Raw genomic sequence first — 20,761 nt, 5'->3', positions numbered from 1 at the left:
TCTAAGTCAGCACCGACGTTTTATCCTTTACGACTCTCTCATGCTAGAACTTTAATTGTGAAAGAAGAACCGGAAGTGTCCCGGGTGAATTATTAGATTATGGCTGGGAAACTTCTGAAAGTTACCCGGATGCTGATTGTTGTTTGTAGCCTTCCAGCTTTCACCCCTTAACCATCTATCCACCTGTGGACATAGTTAATGTTTCATATACAGTAGATGCGGTCTTTAAAATAAGTTTTAGAAAATACTTTTTTTAATCAACTTTTAATTTCTGTGTTAACAAAACAGTCAATGGAGTCTGCAGACATTTTTATGTTTTATTTTATTTTTTTTAATTATTATTTTTTATTCGTTTCATAACATTTTAAATGTCCATACAAAAAGTGTTTGAGTTGAAATAATCTGCCTGGAATGATTTACAAAAATCTTTATCTATACTGACCACCATTGCAACTCCTGAACTGAAACGTTGTGTCAGACATACAGTATTTTAGGCACCATGTTTGACCAAAAGAGACAATAACCCGAAACTGGTGGCAATTAAACATCTCCATCCACATTTTGTCTTGCGCACCAACAACTCTTTTTAAACTGGGACCTGTCTATTGACAAAAATAGCCTCTCCATCAGTCCCACAGACGAGATACTGTCCGAGTACATCCAAGCTGTTGACGGACAGCGTCTGACTCGGCAGCATGTGAGTCGTCTCCAGGCGGCCTTTACTGGAGTCTCCATTGAGCCAGGCGCTGATGAGGGACTGGTTCCCTCCAGCTGGGGCCATCGCACTACGAGAGATCATGCTGTTGTTCCTGCCCCCTGGGAATAATAAAATGCATCATGACATTAGAAGAAAACTGATAACTCTATTATTATATTATTGTCTACTTCCATTAGCATGATATGACTGTTTGTCAGCTCTTGGCTGACTCAAACTGGTCTTTTGAACAACAAATTCAGCTTCAAAGTTCTGCCAGATGATTCTCTCAACAAAAAATAAGACATATGGTGATGTCTGGTCTCATAAACTGTCCGATTATGTCACTTGAGGCTTTTACCTGCCTCTTGGTTTGTAGAAAAAGTTCTTAAAGTGTATAATACAGACCCAACTGAGCAATCAGAATAATCTCTAAAAATGTCTTCCTCATAAATTTGACTTGGAATTATTTCTGGTGCAAGTCAACTTCATTTGGAGGAGGTTGAATTTCATAAATCCCACTTGCCTTGTAAGAAGGAGGGCATATCTGATTGTGTGGAAGTCTCCCAGTGCAGCAACGAGCCGTCCTCTGAACACGTGAACAGATGATCTGGGTTGGTTGGGTGGAAGTGGACCTCCCACACTGTACAGAAAAACACATGTAATACATAGTAAAAATTCTTCACAACGCACAACTTGATTGAATTTTTGTATGGGTAATCTCATTTATCCCCCACAAACAACAAATCTCACTTTCAGCAGAGTGTGCCTCCATTAACGAGAAGGGCGTGTTGCCTTGTCTCACATCCCAGACACAGAGCATGCCATCCTGGCCTCCTGTGGCCACAATGTGCTGCTGGTTTGGATGTCTGTCCACGCAGTGCAAAGGAACTCTATTCCCTGAACTGGAAAAGATTCACTAATAATCAGCCACAGAAAAAAAAAAACAGAACAGGAAACACATACAGGAATGCATTTTCAGAGATCTTACAGGGAGAATATCTGGGATGGTGAGTTGCCTTGTTGTCTGAAATCCCACAGCTTTAATTGGCCAATGGAGTTCACCGTCAAAATCTCCGTCGTCCTCAAGTACGTCACAGCATGAATTGTGCTGCTGTCTGCATTCTCTGGCAAAGTTTAAACAAACCAATAAAGATGTTAGTATCAACTCACTTCACGTGCATCTCAGTGTGACATACAGTCTGGCTATAGCTTCATTTTAGTCTCACCTATGATTCGAGTGACTCCCTCCTGGTCGGCTCTGAAGACGATGATCCTGCCGTCTTCACCAACGGTCACGATCTCAGGACTGCTGCACACAACACCGGTACAGGGAGCGTTGTCACAAGGGTAACGATGCGCTCTCTCCCAGTGCTGAGAAACTGATATTGTCTGCAATCAAGAGAAAAGAATTAAAACACAAGCAAGACAGAAATCCCACTGAGAAGCGTAACATTTCCCGCCTTGAACTGCACCATATTTGTGTCCCAGACTGTCACAAATCAGTTGCTACATTTAGTTTAATTCCTCTTTTGAATAAGGGTTAATTCAAGTTGTCAACAGAACATCATTTGTAATTCACATTTCACACTAAGCAAATACAAGGCAGGCCCTCAACCCCATCAGGTTGTTATCTCTGACTGCACCTGACTGTTGTGGTGGTGTCGGAAAACGGTGACTGCTCCTGTTGATGACGCTGTGACGATTTTGTCTTGGTCCAAAAACTGTAAATAAATGACACAAGAGAAACAAATCAGGCTTGAGACACATTTGGTACATCCTGCCGTAAGTCAACATATGTGTGATGTACAGTCTATTTTTATGTCCATAACTTAAAAAGATAAGATTATTCGTCCAGCAAAACAAAACAAAAGGAGTCAAAAAATGCTTTCAAGCGCTGAGTGTCTCACTTGAAGGTCAAGAACATCTCCATCGTGCTTGTGTTCACATAAAAGCTGCGGGTCTCCTTCAAGTTCATCTTCCATGACAGAGTTTCCATGACTCCCAATGGACCAAATGGATATCTTATTTTTCTGTAAGAGACACAAGTTTGTGCTTATTAAAACAGATTTGATCAAAATGTTCACAATTATGCTGATGACCAAATAACATTACTCAATCATTATTCTATTTTGTTTCACGGATTTTTAGAAGACATGGCTTCAAGTCAGATTAGATATTGCGTAGGTGAGCTAAATAATAAAATTTATAGTTAAATGCAACACATTTAAAATACGTTTATGTATGAGAAGTGCGCCGAAAGGGCACACCACAGTTCAAGACATGTGTGAAGTCATACTTTGACAGTTACAAAATGTCTAAGTGCTTCAGTAAACAAAACACCTAAAATAAGTCTATTTTCCTATGAACTTCGGCGCGAGTTCCTCTCATTTATCTTGAATATTGAATGCTAACTTGCCAACCTCGTTGTCCCACGAGCCAGTCGCAAAGATGTCTGGTTGTTGCAAAGAGGAATACGACACTGGCCGCCATCTCGTTTTGCTGATTTTCTGGGACACGTATTTAGCATTTATACCCTCCATGGAAACAGAAACAAAGTCTCCTCCAAGTTAAAATGTACAGATTGTTATTGGTGTTAGCTTAGCATTCATGGGTAGGAGCGAAGTGTACGCGCCTGCTACTTTGTACGTAACTACGGTGGCCCAGTCAGACCAAATAAGTAAATAGTAGTAGTGTAGCGCTCCCCCTAGCGACCGCAGTATACGCTACTGCGGCAAATCTGATAAAGCATTTAGTGAGGAATGTGGCTTTTCCCCCCCTCTTAACTACCACTGGCTATTACACACACCCAAACTGAATTTTTGCTTTATAAAACGACACTGCTCCGTGTGAGGGCGTGTGTTTGAAAGGCAATATAATTTGGATGTCTGGTGACGTATCCGCCGCTCCGCCGTCTCCTCTGGAGGTTGTCAGCTTCATCGGCAAAACCGTTGGCGCAGGCGCGGCACTGACAGCTGCTGTCTACTTACTCCGCAAAGTCTGTTTAATAATGGCCTGGAAATCTGGAGGAGCCAGCCACGCAGAGCTTGTCAACAACCTCCGCAGTAAGTCAACGTATTTTTATTTATTTTTTATTTTTTGTAAAAGCTACAGCACCGACGCCTTCACCGACAAGGCGCCTGGAGACGGTTTAGTTTGGAGGCTGGCGGTTGATACAGGAGCCGCGGCTAGCTCGTTGCTAAGCTGCTATGTTGCATGTTGTTGTTGACCTAGCATTACCTCTCTCCACCCCTTTCCCACTGCACGTTTACGCCGTGGAGCACACGCGTGCCCCCGTCGTTGCAGATAAAAAAGAAAGCAACATTAAACACACAAACTGCCTGTTTGTCGTGTGTGGTTGCATAATGTCCGTTCAGCGTGTTTGAACTTAGCTTAGCATTCTAGCTCTATGTGCGTCATTTTGGAAGTTGTGGCTAGCGATAGCAGCGCAGCTAGCCAAGTGCCCTGCCCACACGCATTGATGGCTCAGTCTCTGTATCATCCCCCTCACTGCAAAACGAGTGACAGTAGCAGCTGTATAAATGCGGGGCTAGGCTTCTGTGGCGTCTTTCTCTGTGGGCGATTGAACACGACAACTTGCTGTGTCACAGCGGCAGTTAGCTAGCTAGCTTGTCTGTTGGCTGCAATAAAAGAGCAGTGACTCAGGGTGCCCCCCCCCCCTCCCATTAGACGGCTACAATGTGGTGCTAAGACCAATATGATCGATGCCATCAGTGCCAGATGGTTTACTGTGCAGCCAGATGGTTGTGCATTGTGTGATAAACTAAGACAGTCATTGACATCTCTGATATGACTTGTTTCGTACATGCATATCGCCAAGTCTACGAGTCCACTTTCAATATTAAATATCTACCAGGGCTATTTATATTCTCTGTGCAGTCCATGATATTGCAAGCTGCAGCCATTTAGCCAAAAGCTGCACGGTTTGGATTTAAGCGTCTTGCAAAGGTAGATAAGCGAGATATACGAGTCTGTATCTCGGTTTATTAGTGTCCATATGTTGCAATCATAGAGTTCACGTTTGTTGTTCGTGTTCATGAAGTTTAAACCAGCTCTAAAGTATGCAAAGCTCTATAATAGCTTAAATATAATAGCTTAATGCTGGAGATCAACCAGGACAAACCATAACCTCCATAAAGCTAAGATCTAGTGCAGGACCATTATGTTAGAATGCGTTCATTGTGTGCTTGTTCCCTAATGAACAGGCAAGTGAGTGTGTCTCGCAGTCCAACAGTTCATTGTGAAATTAGAAAATTATCTACTACATAGGACGGTTTAAACCGGCTGAAAATCAGGCAGCGCCCTATAATAGTTTGTAAATTAAATACTGGAAAGCAGCCAGGACAAGTCAGTTATCACTTTCAGTCAGTCTTCTTTAGCCTAGCTTCATAATTTCTACTAATAACCCATTTTCTTTATCAATATTTGTACAAAAACACATTTTCAAGTCAAACCTTTTCTCACTGAAGCACTAATATGAGTCTATTTATTATAATTATTATTTTATGTTACCTGTTTACTGTGGTCATTACTGTTTCCACTTCACTGACCCATTTAGACGCTCGATTGGCTTAAATTTAACCCTTAGTTTGCACAAGCCGCATGTAAGCAGGTCACATGCAGGATGCATGCTAATTTACTGCTTTCTTATTGTCTCTGTCCTCCTGGTCAGCGTTCAGGACTTCCAGCACAGGCAGTAAAAGATGTTTTCAAATCTGGACTGCCTCGTTCATTTTCATTCAAGTTCTGCACCCATAATGATGCACAGATGCAGCTGCAGAACATTTAAAACGAGCCTCCAAATTACACCCTAAAAGGGTTTATATCTTAGGAGCAGCATGACGTTTGTGTGGGTAAATTGAATTCTGAGGAAAATGGCCTGAAATGAGTCAGGTTATTTTAATTTCAGAAATCACTTGTGGGTGTCTTGTCTGGCAGTGTGTGTGTGCGCGTGGTTTATTTGTAACGCGTCCTAAAGTGGCGCATAGCTCTCAGGGTGAGGGGAGTCAGTAATGAGAGCAGCACCAGCTGCTACAGGAACCTGTTAGGAAGGATTATTCTGAAGACGCTATCTGGGGAGCTTTTTCTGTTTCTCCCTGGACTTATTTTTAAGCTTTGTCACTTCGTCGTTGCTGACGTACTACGTACATGTTGGGGCGTAATCTTGTGTATCACGGTGTTTATTCTTCATTTCATCTTGCATTTTTCTGGAATATTCTCATGATTTGCTACTGGCCAGTGTGTGATCTGCAACTTTATTACTTTTCTATCTTTTTGTCAGTTTGTTCTAGTGTTGTTTACTCCCTACCTACCCATGTTCATTTCCCTCTTGGATGTTGTACAAATAAATTAACCAATAAAAACAGATTTCTACAAAGTAATGCAAATGAATTAAAATAAGTGAGTGCAGCTATAAACCCTGCAAGTCATTATTTAGTCGATGCATCTTTGGCTGCAGTCACGTCACTGAGTCTGTGTGGACAGGTCTCAGTCTGACTTCTGACAATTTTGCTCCATTGTTCTTTGCAGAACTGTCGGGTTGCACTGAAACTGGGTGTGAACAACACTTTTCAGGTCCAGCCACAAATTCTCTATTGGATTGAGGTCTGGGCTTTGACTCGGCCACTCCAAAGCATTCACCGTGTTGCCTACAAACTGTGTGTGTGTGTGTGTGTGTGTGTGTGTAGATTTGGACATAGTCTTCCTGGAAAATAAATCTTCTCCCAAGCCGCTGTTCTCTTGCAGACTAAATCCGATTGTCATCCAGGTTTTCCCCTATATCTTGCTGCTTTCATTTCACCCTCTACCTTTACAAACCCTCCAAAAATTCTTCCCCACAACATGATGCTGCCACCACCATGCTTTACAGTAGGGATGGTGTGTTTGTGGTGATGCGCAGTGTCCATTTTGGTCTCATAAGACGAAAGAACCGTTTTGCAGTCGACCAAAATGGGCAAAATATAGTTGAGATTTTATTTCTCTTTGCCCCTCTCTGATAAAGTTTTGACCTGTCTCTCCCTTTCAGCTGCTGGGGCTTTTAACTTCTTTTTATAGACACTGTATATGATACAGATCAAATCCTATCACACTATATTCAGTGTTTAATGAACATATTTATATCTATTTAGATATTTGTGCATTTGTTAAATTAAAATATAAGTTCAAAGTAGTGTTTTCTTCTAATCAAGTTAATAAAAGAAAGACGCATCAGTACATGCAATTATTTTTTTTTCCACTAACCAGTTCTGATTTAGAAAAATCTCCACAATGTTTCTTTAGATAATTTCAGGCCTGTAACACGCAGCACACCCTGAATTTTCTTGTTGCATATTGTTAATTGTAGTTTCACATTCATCATAAATCCTTATATTCACTAAACATTCACTGTAATATTCGTAACACACAGAGGGTTATAAAGAAATATGTAGTCACGTTGCATATCCCACGTGTATCATACACCCAAGATATTTCTGAATTTACTCAGTTTTACCCTTTTGTCTTGTTTTCTCTTATGTATTTCGCCTCTGTTTGTTTTTTTGCTGCAATATTATATAATGTTTTTGTTTTTTTTTCCTGCCTGGTGCTTCTGCTTCTTCCACAACACACACTGACACAATCTCTTTTTCATCCCCTAGAAAATGGCATTATTAAGTCCGACAAGGTCTATGAAGTCATGCTGGCCACAGACCGAGCACATTTCTCTAGGTGTAATCCCTACATGGACTCGCCGCAGTCAATAGGTACGTCCGCTCATGATATTATTCATACTATACAGGGGAGACCTGCCAGAGAGGTGAACTAACCAAATATATGCCTCTCTTTTTAACCAAAAGGATATCAAGCGACTATCAGCGCCCCACACATGGTATGAGTTTCAAGACTTTCAGACATTTCTGCACCCTCTTATTTCTTTGTCAATTACAGTTAATTTCATATTTATGTTCATGCTTAATTTTAATATTTGTCGTCTTCAAACACAGTTTTGTAATGTGAGCTAGCTGTACCTCCGTATAACCTGGGTCGGATTAACCCTGTGTTAGCCGGCACTGTGAATGCTGACTCATTTTTTTATCGACATCTCCTCCACCCAGCATGCATACGCCCTGGAGCTTCTTCATGACCAGCTGTACGAGGGAGCCAAAGCTCTGGACGTCGGCTCCGGCAGTGGAATCCTGTCCGTTTGCTTCGCACGAATGGTGAGCCACACACATGACGGGTAAACACATACCATTTCTCTTTGGTGGCAATTACATGTGATTTATTACACAGATCCGTTCGGGAAAATCAACCAATCAGTGAAAAATCTGCTTAAAAATGATGCTTGACTCGCGTGTGATCTGACCTCTTGCACTCTGTGTCGTACTTTACAGGTAGGTCCTAAAGGGAAGGTTATAGGAATTGATCACATCAAAGAGCTGGTAGACGATTCTATTAACAATGTGAAGAAAGACGACCCCAGTTTGATAACTTCGGGCCGGGTCAAGCTAATAGGTAAGATGTCACGGGTTAAAGTAAATAGTTTGAAGGACAGAAACGACCTTTTTTTTTTTGGTGTGATACTTTTCAGTGGAGAAAAACAGCAGCTCAGTAGACTGCGCTAAATAATTTAGCAGCAGCGAGTACCTACTTTCACCTTCTCTGCGGCAGGGTTGACGTGCTGCTACAGCAGACTGTCAGCAGACACTCTATTTCTGTATGCTTTTACATCTTAAAACTTTAAATAGTTTGTTTTTATATATATATAGTTTACAGACACTTTAGCCAAATGCATTTCGACTCGGTTTTGTTTTTCACATTTAATCCCAGTAAACCTTTCCAGTCGTGGGTCAGCTAGAGGTCACTGCTGTATTTTAAGAATGTGAAATGTCAGAATAGTAGTAGAGAGAAAGGTCTCGTTCAGATTTTATTTCTTTCATCACATTCTAAGTAGGTCAGACCTTTACATACGCATACATTTTGTTTTTACTTGGGTCAGATGTTTCTAGTGGCTTTCCACAAGCTTCTTACAGTAAGTTGTAGGTATTTACGCCCATTCCTTCTGACCGTAAGTGAGTCAGGTTTGTTGGCCCATTATACTAATTCTGTTTACCTGCTTGAGGTCAGTAGGGCTTTGATTGCCACTCAGACACCACAACTTTGTTATCCTTTAGCCACAGCTTTGGGAGTATGCTTAGCATCATTGTTCATTTTACAGACCGATTTGTCTCCAAGGCAAGATCAGGGGGGTCAGACTCATTTTAGTTCGGAGGTCGCATACAGCCCAAGTTGATCTCAGTAAGATAACAGCATAATAACCTATAAATCACGACAACTCCAGATTTTCTCCATTTGTTTTAGTGCAAAGAAGAACAAGTAAATTAGAAGAATGTTTACATTTAATAAACTATCCTTCATAACAAATGAAATTTCTTATTCAAAATAAGAGCAATTTGGAAACGTTGCTGTTTGCTGTTTAGTCCTGGCTCTCAGTGTTGTCTTCTGTCCACTTACTAAAAAAAAGTGGACAAATTAGGGATACCAGCTATTTTCTTTGAAAAACTGCAGTCTTCTATGTCATTTTCGCACTTTGCAAATTCATGCTCCCGGCCAGAATACACCCTCTGGTGGGCTGCTTTTGGCCCGCAGGCCTTATGTTTGACACCTGTGGCTTAGACACATAAGTAAAGGATGTGTACCGATGTGATAAACACATTCATGCTTCAGTAATTAAAATCCAGCACATCAAACTATCCTGCAACGCATGTCATGCATCTCGTCATCCTTTACTATTTCCTTCTTCTGATAGGAAATAGTAGCAAGTTTCCTTTAGTATTTCCGGCTGCTTCTCCATCTCCGCAACTTTCGAATTGATTATTTTGGATCAATAAAGATGGAACACACTGAGGAAAGGTTAACTGAGGAGGTTCAGAGATACAAACATTTATATGACTTGTCTTCGGCGAAATTTCAGTCGCCATTGTTGAAAGTGAACCAGGAAGTAGAAACAAACCAGAACCCATGGCATGGGGTGGCATTTTTACAGATGGAGCCAGACTGACGAGGCACAAGTACGTGCGTAGGTTACGGTGTCTATGTCCAGCAGTACCTCAAATGAACCTTGAGTGTGAAATCAAGGATATCAAGACTCACAAAAAGCTTCTACCCTCAAGCCGTCAGACTCTTGAACAGTTCATTCAACACTGCCTCACTTCCCCTTCACTCCCACAGACTGTCTCTGTAGCACTTTTTAAACTCTGGTTTTAAGATTTTTAGCTTTTAATTTAACAGATTTTTCTTGCACTTTGTTCTTGTTTACTTTGTTCTTTGTAGGTTTTATATTTCTTTTCTTTATTTAGTGTTATGTGTAAGGTAGTCTTGGAATAAACTGCTGTTTTTACTGTGCATAGCACAATAAACATCTTGGACTTTGAATCTGATAAAAAGCTAGATGCCGTCCTCATAATACTGTTGCATCAGTAAAATATTATAAAGGCAGTTTGAATCATTGAAAATATTTTAATCCTTTCTTTGGATCAATAGATTTGAGTTGCATTTAGAGAAGAGCAGTGATGGAAATGAGTCGCTGACAGCCTGGTGAGTCTGTCGGCCTGTGAGTGATTTCCTGTTGCGTGCTTTCAGTGGGAGACGGGCGACTGGGCCACACGGAGGAGGCGCCTTATGATGCCATCCATGTTGGCGCAGCAGCACCCACCGTCCCCCAAGCCGTGAGTCTCTCTGAATACAGTTCTCTGGTTATTTGTGTGCCGTAAACATTCATGCTGGAGTGAAACGGAAATAACTATGTCCATGTCACTTTACAGCTTCTGGATCAGCTTAAGCCTGGCGGCCGGCTGATTCTGCCCGTGGGCCCCGCGGGAGGAAACCAGATGCTGGAGCAGTACGACAAGATGGAGGACGGCAGCACCAAAATGAAGCCCTTGATGGGGGTGATTTATGTGCCTTTAACAGACAAAGACAAGCAGTGGTCCAGGTGGAAGTGACTTCCTTCTCCCCCCTCCTCCCCCTCTCTCCTTCTCACAGTGGCAAAGGTGAAATGGTGTGGCTTGGAGCAGGCAATGGATCACCAGGGGCTGCATTTTGCTGCTTGATGACATTTTTTGCTTCTTCCATACCATCCCGACTAGCTGCACGTTTCCTTCCTTCGGCTTTTTGTTTTTAATTTAATTTTAAACACTAAATTGGAGCAATAAAAACTTGCTCGGCCCTCAAACACTAGAAAATTAACTGAAATGCTTGGTTTTCACGAGCATGACTGCTTTTGTGAATTTGGACGAACCCACCTACCCCGAATATTAAGTTAAATCTTCTCTATGAGATGCAGAGAAAAATTAGCTGCTGTTTGATTTTAATCACAATAAAGTATCTCCTAACATTCGGCATGCGAGTCTAACTCTTTAACTCTGTTTGCATGACAAGGAGGGTTTCTTGCACGTTTCCTTTTTATTTCATCCCCCCTCTCTTCTAACATGTAAATGGTGTTTCTCTTTCTCAGGGATGAACTTTGAAGAGGAAGGCGCTCCATAACTCACCTTTAAGTTGGAACCCGGAGAAAACTCGGACGAGGGGGCATAGGGTGGGGGGGTAAAACAGCCCTCGACATTTTGTTCAAAAAGCATAACGTGCTCTTTTTGTTTAACGAGGGACCTGGCATCACACTGATCACGGCCCTGAAGGGCTGCGGAGAAGGACTGCTTCTTGACGCTTGGCACAGAAATATTTGGAGAGGGCTTTTTTTTGTTTCTGTTTCAGGCCTACGTGTTTTTTTTTTTTTTTGGTTTTTTTTCTGGGTTTTGAATTATCTTCAACCGCTGGATTTTTATTTTTTTTTCTCTCAACAATCGAATTGCAATCAGATATTTTTTACAGCTTTACATTTCAGCCTCATCAATGCTGAATGTAGGAGCAACGTCGGACGACGAAGACGAACAACGCCCGAGTCTTATATAAATCACAAAGCTACAGTGTGTGTGTGCGTGTGCGTGTGTGGATCATCGTAACCGTAGACGACTTCTCCTTCTCTGCTAGAATATGAGCTGTCCTTCCCTTCCAGCAGTATTAAGAACACAGGCAACGCACAGGCGACACAAAACCCACACATCCCCGTTTGATGTGCAGCACTCACACACACACGATGAGCAACGATCATCACAGTGAACACACTCCAGAGAGAGAGAGCACTAATAACACCGACACATTTACAGGACTGTGCTTTTTCCACTCGCTGACGTGTTGCTTTTCTGCATTAACAGTCTGTGCAGGCTCTTCTGGTGACCGGCAGTAAATGAGATCGTCACTGCTTTCTTTGCCAAAATAAAACTCCCAACAAATATAAAGCAAATGAATGTCTGTTTTATTGATTATACATATATAAATATATATATATATGTATGTATGACAAAAAGTACATTAAATTAAAAAGGAAAAAAAAGCACATTTTATTTTGGGTGATGGACGCGATGGATGATATTTGGCTTTCACAGTTTCTGGAATGGCAAATTGAGAATAAAGAGATGCTTATGTTTTTGTCTGCCTTCAGTTGTTTGTCTTCAGACCTCAAATCTTAATGGCAGAGAAGTATTTTAGGAATAATATTATAAAATCAATAAAATAAAATATATTCCTCTTAAGAAATCTGACTACACACTCGAAATAGGAAAAGGTTTGCAAGATTTTGAAACTGAAATTGTGTAATTCCTTTAATGTGTAATGATCTAAACGCACAAAAATAGATTGAGTTCAGTTCTGGTAAATTCTGGTGAGAATGAATTGTTATTTTTTTCCCTGCCTTATTAGAGGCCAATCTAAAGATGATTACTATAAAAACATGCAAAATACACAAAATTATTAATTCATTAATTTTCTGTAACCGCTTGTCCTTTGCGAGGGTTGCGGTTGGGCTGCAGCCTATCCCAGCTGTCATCAGGCGAGAAGTGGGGTAAACAGGTCTCCAGTCTATCACAGGGCTAACACAGAGAGACAGACAACCATTCACACTCACACCTACAGCCAATTTAGAATCACCAATTAACATAATAAGCATTTCCTTCGACGGTGGGAGGAAGCTGGAGTACCTGGAGAGAACCCACGCAGACACAGGGAGAACATGCAAACTCCACACAGAAAGGCCCCAGACGGCCTGATCCAAACCCAGGAGCTCCTTGCTGTGACGCATCGGTGGTAACCACCACAACCACTGTTCCTCCTACACAAAATTATGTCTTAAATTAATCTAAAGATATGGGAAATACTCCTTTCTCAAGAAATTTCGCCAGTATTTTCATGTATATAATAAACTTTAATATTTTCACACGAAATACAGCACGTTGAAGGATACATAAGAGGTGTGATTAGTGAAGAAAGAAATATGCATCACAATTTAAAAGTGGAAACTGACCAATAGAGTTAACTATGGCTTTATATGAATCTGGCAAACTTAAAAAAACAAAAAAAAACAAACAGGTTCCTTCAGTACTGAAACAGGCACTATAGCACTTTAAGATATACAGCACAAATATGGCACATGAGCATATTCTGTGCAGAACTTGTAAAGAAAATATATGTGAAAATAAAACTTACTTTTTCAGGCATATATGAGTTCTAATAAAAGGAATAAATACACTGTTGATATTTTCAACACTGATTGACATCAGGTTTTCTGAAACAACATAACGATGTGTCACTGACTCTGAAGGCAGTGTCTACCAGCGGCAGAGGTGCAGGATCAGCAGAAACGTTCATGACGGCAGAGCGTTGGGTGTTTCCAAACATAAACGAGGACAAATTCAGAGACACTGGGCTGCAAGAAACACAGAGTGCAAATTCAAACACGTCCTGATCAGACATAGTTCCTCTGGCGTCTTGGCTGGCTACAGGTACATGCCGTTGATGAGGTAATCCGACTCCTCTGTGGTGAGGGGTCGAGCTTTCTTCAGCCTGTGGCGAACGAGTCGCAGGCGGCAGCCGATCATGAGCAGCAGCAGGGCGGTGATGATCAGGCCGAGAGCCAGAGGAAGGATGGCACCTGGAGGAGGAGAACGGGAGTTGCACGCTGAGAACGAGGAGGGGTTTGAACATTTCACACGAACCGCAAAGAAACGAGAGCCGCTGGGTTCTGACCTGACTCTGGGCCTGGATGTCCTCCCATCGCAGGAAAAGGTTTGGAGACGGTGGTGTCGCTCTCTGCTTGGGTCTGGGAGCCTTTAGGGACAGCTACAACAAAAATACAACAAAACCTTCAAGTTAGATTAGAAAGCAACAGTTTTTATGTCACTGAAGAACAAACCAATGTTATTCAGGTTATTTTGTATTGGAAACATAAACACTTTTAATATTAATTCTTCTTTTTTAAAATATTTAAGCAGTGGTTTCCAGCAATAATCGAATTGAACTTTCACCTTGAGTCTGGAAAAATCCAAATGTGATTATTGCTGGAAACTAATTAATTTAATTAAGTTATTAATTCCATTTCCTTATTATCTTGATTTTTAATTCAGGATCATTATTTTCTATGTGTTTCCCACATTTTATTCTTATTATTAAGAGGAAAAACAGGAACATGTCGTAAAAAGATGCTGCACTGTATAAAAACTTAAATAACAGTAATAAAAACAATACCTTTCTCTATCTGCTTGGTGACTGGAGGGGCTACACTTGCTGGTTTGAAAGCCGGACCTGTTCATAAATACAAAAATCGTTACAGTTTTATGTTTTAAGTGACAAAATGAGGTTAAAAAATAAAACAAAGGGGAAGGTGAGCTCTCACTTTTTTGTTTACACTCGCTGACACAGTCAGACTCCTGGAGGAAGTTGTTGTGATTTCCCTGGCAACCGCCGTACAAGAAGTGTTTGCACTCTGCGGCGCTCTGGTCGTAGTACCAGCGCGGGAAGGTTCCTTTACACGGGCCGACGGTGGGAGCTGCAGCGCATGGATCTACGGGGACCAAAACACAGCATGGTTCCCAGTCATCTTACCAACACAGATTGACAATTATTGTTAATTCACACAATAAACTAAGATCCTGCAGTTGTACATATTTAATGTTAAGACTCCATATCAGGAGGTTTGAGTTTCTTATAAAAGTATAAATGTATTTTAAAAAATTATAATTTTTGGTGTGGTGGTTAGCACTGATGCTTCACAGCAAGAAGGTTCTGGGTTCGACTGGTCTGCGTGGGTTCTCTCCGGGTACTCCAGCTTCCTCCCACCATCCAAAGACATGCTCGTTAGGTTAACTGGTGATTCTAAATTGGCCGTAGATGTGACTGTGAGTGTGAATGGTTGTCTGTCTCTCTGTGTTAGCCTTGAGATAGACTGGAGACCTGTCCAGGGTGTACCCCACCTCTCGCCCAATGACAGCGGGACAAGTGGTTACAGAAAGTAAATGAATGAACGAATGAGTTATGCTACTCCACTCTCTTTCCAGCCTGAAGAATAAACTGATTTGGAGAATCTTATGCTGCCTTCAAATGGTGATGATGTTAACCTTGTTCAGGTGGACGCCCTCTTGTGGCATTCACACCCTCATAAGTGAACATTGTTGTTAAGGTCGGAGGTCACGGGTTGTTGTGAGTAGTTTTCTGACATTTTGTGAGCAAGGCTGGATGTGGACTGTCAGTTAATAAGCTGTAATGTAGTCACATGAAGTTCAGTCTGAGTTTAAACAGGGACATTCACTCATTCACAGCTCTCTCTCTTCTTCCTGCTCCTTTCATCAGCTGACTCCTACAATTTCCAGCTTCATCATTCAGATTGTGACATGATCTCAATCAGCCAATCATGTCATTGCTGACAAACATTACATATGTTTTCCTCCCATGCCCTCCAGACTCACCGCCACCCTTTAATAGGAAAACCCCCTCAAATATGATGAAATTAAGGCTCTTACATTTCCCTCATTGGCTACTTTATTAAATCAAATCTTTACTCAGGAAGAAGTCTCTCTCTCTCTCTCTCTCTCTCTCTCTCTCTCTCTCTCTCGAGTTTTATTCGTAATTTTATGTCTGACAAAAATGTTTATAATCCCGCTGGCCTCATGCTTTATTTATGCTGTTTTTATTTCTCACATTATGTTAGCCTAGTCAGCAGCAGTGTGTTCACAACTTACAGCTGATGTTAAGACTTGAACTTCAACCGTTTTGTGTACACGGCTTCCCACGTTGTAGACACGAGATTACGAGTTTCATTCGAGGGCAGGAAAATGGTTTTGAGATTAGTTAGATATTAGTACTTAAAGTCACTTAAAAGTGGGCTGAAGATGATTTCTATATTGTTGGACAGTTAGCTGGATTTAAATAAGTAATTTTAAAAATGATGCATAGATAATTAAAATGATTTGTTTTAGTTCTTGAGTCAAAAGGTTATTTCTCTTGATATTATTTCTCTGCTCAACACTGAGGTCTCATCTAAGTTTTCTGAGCAAAGAGAAGAAAAGACTCCTGAGAATGCTCCTCTGCTCCTCGGCCTCGTAATACCTGTGGTAAAACAGCGATGGGGGAAGAAGTCCTTCTGGTCAGCCTCGGTCTGACTGAGGGATCAGATGGCGACGGGGACAGAGGAGCTTTGTTCCAGCACTCACAGGGGACGCAGGCAAAGAGCTGCTTTTCCCAGGGAGTTTAGAGTGGCCCCCGTGGCTTTGCCAGCATTTTGAGCTCAGCGCTGTGACTCAATGGCTGCCTACAGGCTCCATCTGCTACCATGTCTAAAAACAACCCTCTCTGCCTCTTTACAAAGGGACACTGCACTACTGATGGAGAGACAGATCGTGCCTAAACAGACTGTGAGAATAAAGGAATTTAAGCATGAACAGCCCCCCCCCACCTTGGCTGACAGAAGCCTCCTGTTCACTGGGACTTTGTGGAGGCGCAGCCTGGCTCCTGTCTTGTGCAGGTACGATGGTCTTCCTGGCTTCAGTGTGGAGAATGGATCCATCCTCCTCTGTTTGGGCTACAGGCTGCTGAGGACTGGGTGTGTCCACAGGGTGGTTCACCGACTTTCTGCTGCTGTCAACTACAAAAAAAGAAAAAAAGGTTGATAATTTCTTGTTTTACTTAACTCTGGATTATCAAAAGTCAACAGCATGAATTTGCAAAGTGAGAAAATTACATAGAAGACTGCAATTGCTCATGAAAATAACTGCTATTCCTAATTTGTCCACTGTTTTAGAAAGAGAAGTGGATAGAACACACAACACTGAGACCCAGGACCAGACAGCAGACAGCAACTTATTTTTAAAGGATTAAAGTACATTTACTTCTTTGCACTAAAACAAATGGAAAATATCTGGAGCTGTTGTTACTTATAGGTTTTTATGCTGTTATGTTACTGGTCCGGCTTGAGATCAAATTGGCCTATCATGTGGCCCCTGAACTAAAATGAGTTTGACACCCCTGGTTTAAGCTTTGCTTTAAATATATATATATAATATAACATTCTTCTACTATCTCGCTGCCACGACACAAATAACTTCTTACAGTTTGGGCAGAAGTCCTCGTCAGAGCGGTCCGGACAGTGCTGCTTCCCATCGCAGGCGTACGTGATGTCAATGCAGCAGCCGTCGTCACATTTGAACTGGTAGTTTGAGCAGTGACCGGTGCACACTGTGGGAACAGACAGGTGTAACGACACGTCCACTCTTTCAGTCGTTGTTAGAGGATCCATCAAACCTAACTCTTGACCTGACAGCTACAGGCAACAAAGGCTGAGTGGTGTCTCCTGTGTCTGGATCAAAAAATTTGCACTTAAATGCAACGATAAGAACACAGCCGCCATCAGCTGGTATACTATACTGTATGCTCTAAAGGAAATAACTCTTCATACCAGTAGGTGGCAGTAGTCTGTATTTGTCATTAAAAAGGGAAAACAGGAAGAGCTACTATTAGCAGGGAGGCTAGTAGGAACTACAAACCATGGTACAGTGCTGTCTTCTTCTGATTCATGCTGATCAGTTGGTCTACAGTTTATTCATTCTAGATGATCATATACATATGTCAAATATTTGTGTATTTCAACGCTCAGATCAGATCCAAAAGAAAAAACGAGACGAGCCTGATACCAGCAAACGTCCGATGGTCAGTCCGGTGTGTAGAGAAATCAGAGCAGCCAGAAGAAGCGAATGTTTTTTTTTGTTCCTCACCTTCTGCCTGGTGTTTTGGTGCCAGCACAGTAACGGAGACGTTGTCCGAGCTCTTCTGTCCCCCCGTGTCGGTGACCGTCATCTGGAAGGTGTAGACTCCTTCCTGGAGGCCGCTGATCTTCAGCAGGCCAGGATGTGTCGCCTTCAGCACACATGGAAATATAGTTACAAAGTCTGTGAGAGGGCAACCAACCTGCTATATCCATCTGAGAACTGAATTACTCTGATTTCGGCATCTGCATCCTCTGTCTCTGTATTAGTTTCACAATATAATAAAATGTGACCATTTGTAACTGATAAAGGCCAGAACTGGCTAACCCTGACTTGTAAAGTTAAAATTCAAATCTAACAGAGACATTTTTCACGTTTTCACCAAGAACTGTTTCCTGTTAAAGGCAGAAGATAGACCAAGATTTATTACAATGGAAAGTGGAAATATTTTCCCCTAAAATCTGGTAGCAGAAGAAGATTCAGGTCACTCAAACTAGGCTCGGACATTGCTCTTTTCCTCGGGGCAGTTTGGACATAAATAAAACCTTCTGTTCTCTGTTTATACAGCCAGACTATGGAGCTCTGCACACAAGCCACTCTGTTTACTTAACTAATGCAAATACCCAGATGCTTTTTGCTCATTGGAGTCAATTAGCGAGTATTTATACTGTAAATGTTAGAGACATCTGATTCTATGAGGAGAGAACAACAGAGCCTTTTGTTGTTTTCAGAAAAAACTGTGACTTACATTCGTCGCTCAATCACCCACGTTAAACCTGAAGGATAAAGCGTCCACCAACCTTCATATTGATGGCCGATTCGCCCTTAAGCAGAGTCCACTCATAGCGGCTGATACCGTGGTCGTCCACGCTGTCGCGGCCGTCCAGCACGGCCCAGTCTGTGGGAAGCTGGATCACCACATCCTGTCCGGCGTCGCTGCGAGGAGGCTCGTCCACGTCTGCAAAAAAAAAAAAAAACAATCGCTGAATGAATAAGATGACTCTCTTGCACCACTTTACAAATCACATCTTGTTGTATTCTTGACATTTACTTATTATAATGCCCCTAAACAAATGGAGTATATCAGAGAAGCCAAAGGGTTTATTTGTATACTTGTACTTAACTGCAAAGATGTAAGAATCACTACTACACACTCACTTGACAAAAAATTAGGTACACTAGTGATAATGAATGCATGCTTATATAACAGTCCTGCACTAAATCTTATCTTCACGACTGTTATAATGTTCAGTTCATGTTGAACCAGCGTCATAAAGGTGGTGATTAAACTGGATGATCATTTTGGAGGATGTAGTTTGTGGGCTAAGATGCTTAAAAACAGAGATCATTGAAATAATTTTAGGGTGTATATTTAGATATTTAAACTTTCTTGTCTATAAATTACAAAAAAAATTGGAAAAATAGATTTTGCAATGTCCGAGAGCGTTTCTGCCCCGCCAGCAGTCAAACTGAAAACATATCCAGTCTGAATTTCTGAATCTGCAAATTCCTCAGGTTGTACAAGGTATAACTTCACTAGAATTACCATTTCTCTTGCTTTTATTTCCACCTCTAGCTAGTGACACAGTTACTGCCCTGACAACACACCTGCTCCTGGTCTCGACCGATCTAATTTCACAAGGGCTGGAAACTAAAAGGAAAATCATTAACCCACCTTTACTGCTTCATCGGGATAAGAAGCAGCTGACGGTGGTTATTTCTGCCCCGCTGAGTTACATGGAGGTGTTGCGGATCTGACAGTTAAAGTCTTAAAGTGTGTGATAACTAAGACGGTGATTTAAATAAATGCTTCCTTTGTCTTTGTGATTACATTTCCTCCATGAGTTGTTGGTAAGCGGCCCAACATGACCACGCACAACAATTAAATGCATAGTTCACCTAACTTTACTAGAAAACACATTAAATAGGTTTTTTTTTTGCTTTTTTTTTTTAATTTGCTGCTTTGTTGTTTGTTACATTAGCAAAAAATCTTATGCTATGAATAATTTATTAGTGATTCTTCTGCAAATTCTGCATGTAAACAAATAAAATTGGAGTTTGTTCTTCAGTTAGTGAATTTAATATGTGTTTTAGTACAATTATTGAAGATTTAATGTTTCCTTCAAGGTTAAGAATACAATTAGGACGTTCCTCTGCTTATTTATTTAATATATAATCACTAATGAATTCAGTTTAAATCCAAATTATTTTAGGTTTGCATTAACATGCATGAATACTGAGGCTGAGTTTGTCTCCTACCTTGTGTGTCATCCTCATCAGTGAGCTCCGGGCCGCTGGGTGGGACAGGGAGGTGTCCCAGCGTGGTGTTGGGGGCCCGGCTGTACGTGGTGAAGCCCTGCTGCGGAGCGAAGGAGCACACGTTTTTATTTCTGTACGTGCAGTTGAACAGGTAGCACCTGAGGCTGTCCCCGGGCTGCCTCAGGTGCTCCTGGACCACGGCCACGGTGCAGTGGGGCTGGGAGCAGCAGGCGTGCAGGCAGTCCTTCCAGGTGTACACCCTGTCCGGGGCCAGCAGGAAGGTGGCCCCCTGCTCGATGGAGGCCCTGGCCCGGATGATGCGCTCCCCGACGGCGCTGAAGTCCCCCACGCAGGAGTCGGTGACATCGCCTGCTCTGTACACCTGGTCCTGCTGCAGCTGCTTGCGGAACTCCTCCAGCAGCTCCTCCACCCCGGTTATTTTAGACTTAAGGTCCGATATGGGCGAAGACCGAGAGTCGACGACGGACAACAACACAGCACAAGAGAGCAGCAGCAGCAGCAGCCGGGGATGCTGAGGCAGAGCCATGTTGTTCACGGAGTCAAACGGTGTCTCCCTCTGCCTCCGGCTGGCCTCCCACTCATGAGGGTCCCTTTCACAGCTCAGACGGCCTTCCTACATCCAGCGTACTTCATTTACATCAAT

At 41.9% G+C, this 20,761-nt stretch overlaps 3 protein-coding genes across 5 annotated transcripts; 1 reads left to right on the top strand and 2 right to left on the bottom strand.

Annotated features, from left to right (window-relative positions):
- Nucleotides 1-336: 336 nt before the first annotated feature.
- nup43 (nucleoporin 43) lies at nucleotides 337-3,360 on the bottom strand. Its single transcript, XM_084560269.1, has 8 exons — nucleotides 3,118-3,360; nucleotides 2,605-2,727; nucleotides 2,341-2,418; nucleotides 1,924-2,086; nucleotides 1,686-1,821; nucleotides 1,448-1,599; nucleotides 1,221-1,337; nucleotides 337-816 (listed from the first exon to the last, which is right to left on the bottom strand). Exons 1-8 carry the CDS (start codon nucleotides 3,235-3,237, stop codon nucleotides 587-589), a joined length of 1,119 nt encoding a protein of 372 aa, XP_084416395.1. The 5' UTR covers nucleotides 3,238-3,360; the 3' UTR covers nucleotides 337-586.
- Nucleotides 3,361-3,444: 84 nt separating this feature from the next.
- pcmt (protein-L-isoaspartate (D-aspartate) O-methyltransferase) lies at nucleotides 3,445-12,238 on the top strand. 3 transcript variants are annotated; one of them, XM_084560272.1, is made up of 8 exons: nucleotides 3,445-3,759; nucleotides 7,351-7,455; nucleotides 7,549-7,580; nucleotides 7,807-7,911; nucleotides 8,086-8,206; nucleotides 10,334-10,419; nucleotides 10,516-10,641; nucleotides 11,208-12,238. In XM_084560272.1, exons 1-8 carry the CDS (start codon nucleotides 3,579-3,581, stop codon nucleotides 11,211-11,213), a joined length of 762 nt encoding a protein of 253 aa, XP_084416398.1. In that variant the 5' UTR covers nucleotides 3,445-3,578; the 3' UTR covers nucleotides 11,214-12,238. The 3 variants fall into 3 exon arrangements, with proteins under 3 accessions (XP_084416398.1, XP_084416396.1, XP_084416397.1); XM_084560270.1 differs by having other exon boundaries at nucleotides 10,516-10,685; XM_084560271.1 differs by having other exon boundaries at nucleotides 10,516-10,743.
- A 966-nt stretch (nucleotides 12,239-13,204) lies between these two features.
- Nucleotides 13,205-20,761, bottom strand: lrp11 (low density lipoprotein receptor-related protein 11). Its single transcript, XM_084561050.1, has 9 exons — nucleotides 20,098-20,761; nucleotides 18,639-18,796; nucleotides 17,848-17,989; nucleotides 17,186-17,311; nucleotides 16,533-16,721; nucleotides 14,478-14,645; nucleotides 14,330-14,386; nucleotides 13,832-13,924; nucleotides 13,205-13,736 (listed from the first exon to the last, which is right to left on the bottom strand). Exons 1-9 carry the CDS (start codon nucleotides 20,642-20,644, stop codon nucleotides 13,582-13,584), a joined length of 1,635 nt encoding a protein of 544 aa, XP_084417176.1. The 5' UTR covers nucleotides 20,645-20,761; the 3' UTR covers nucleotides 13,205-13,581.

This window comes from Chelon labrosus (assembly GCF_963514085.1).
Source record: "Chelon labrosus genome assembly, chromosome: 14".
NCBI lineage: Eukaryota > Metazoa > Chordata > Actinopteri > Mugiliformes > Mugilidae > Chelon > Chelon labrosus.
The sequence above is the reverse complement of the archived record's forward strand: the minus strand, read 5'-3'. Positions and strand labels throughout refer to the sequence as shown.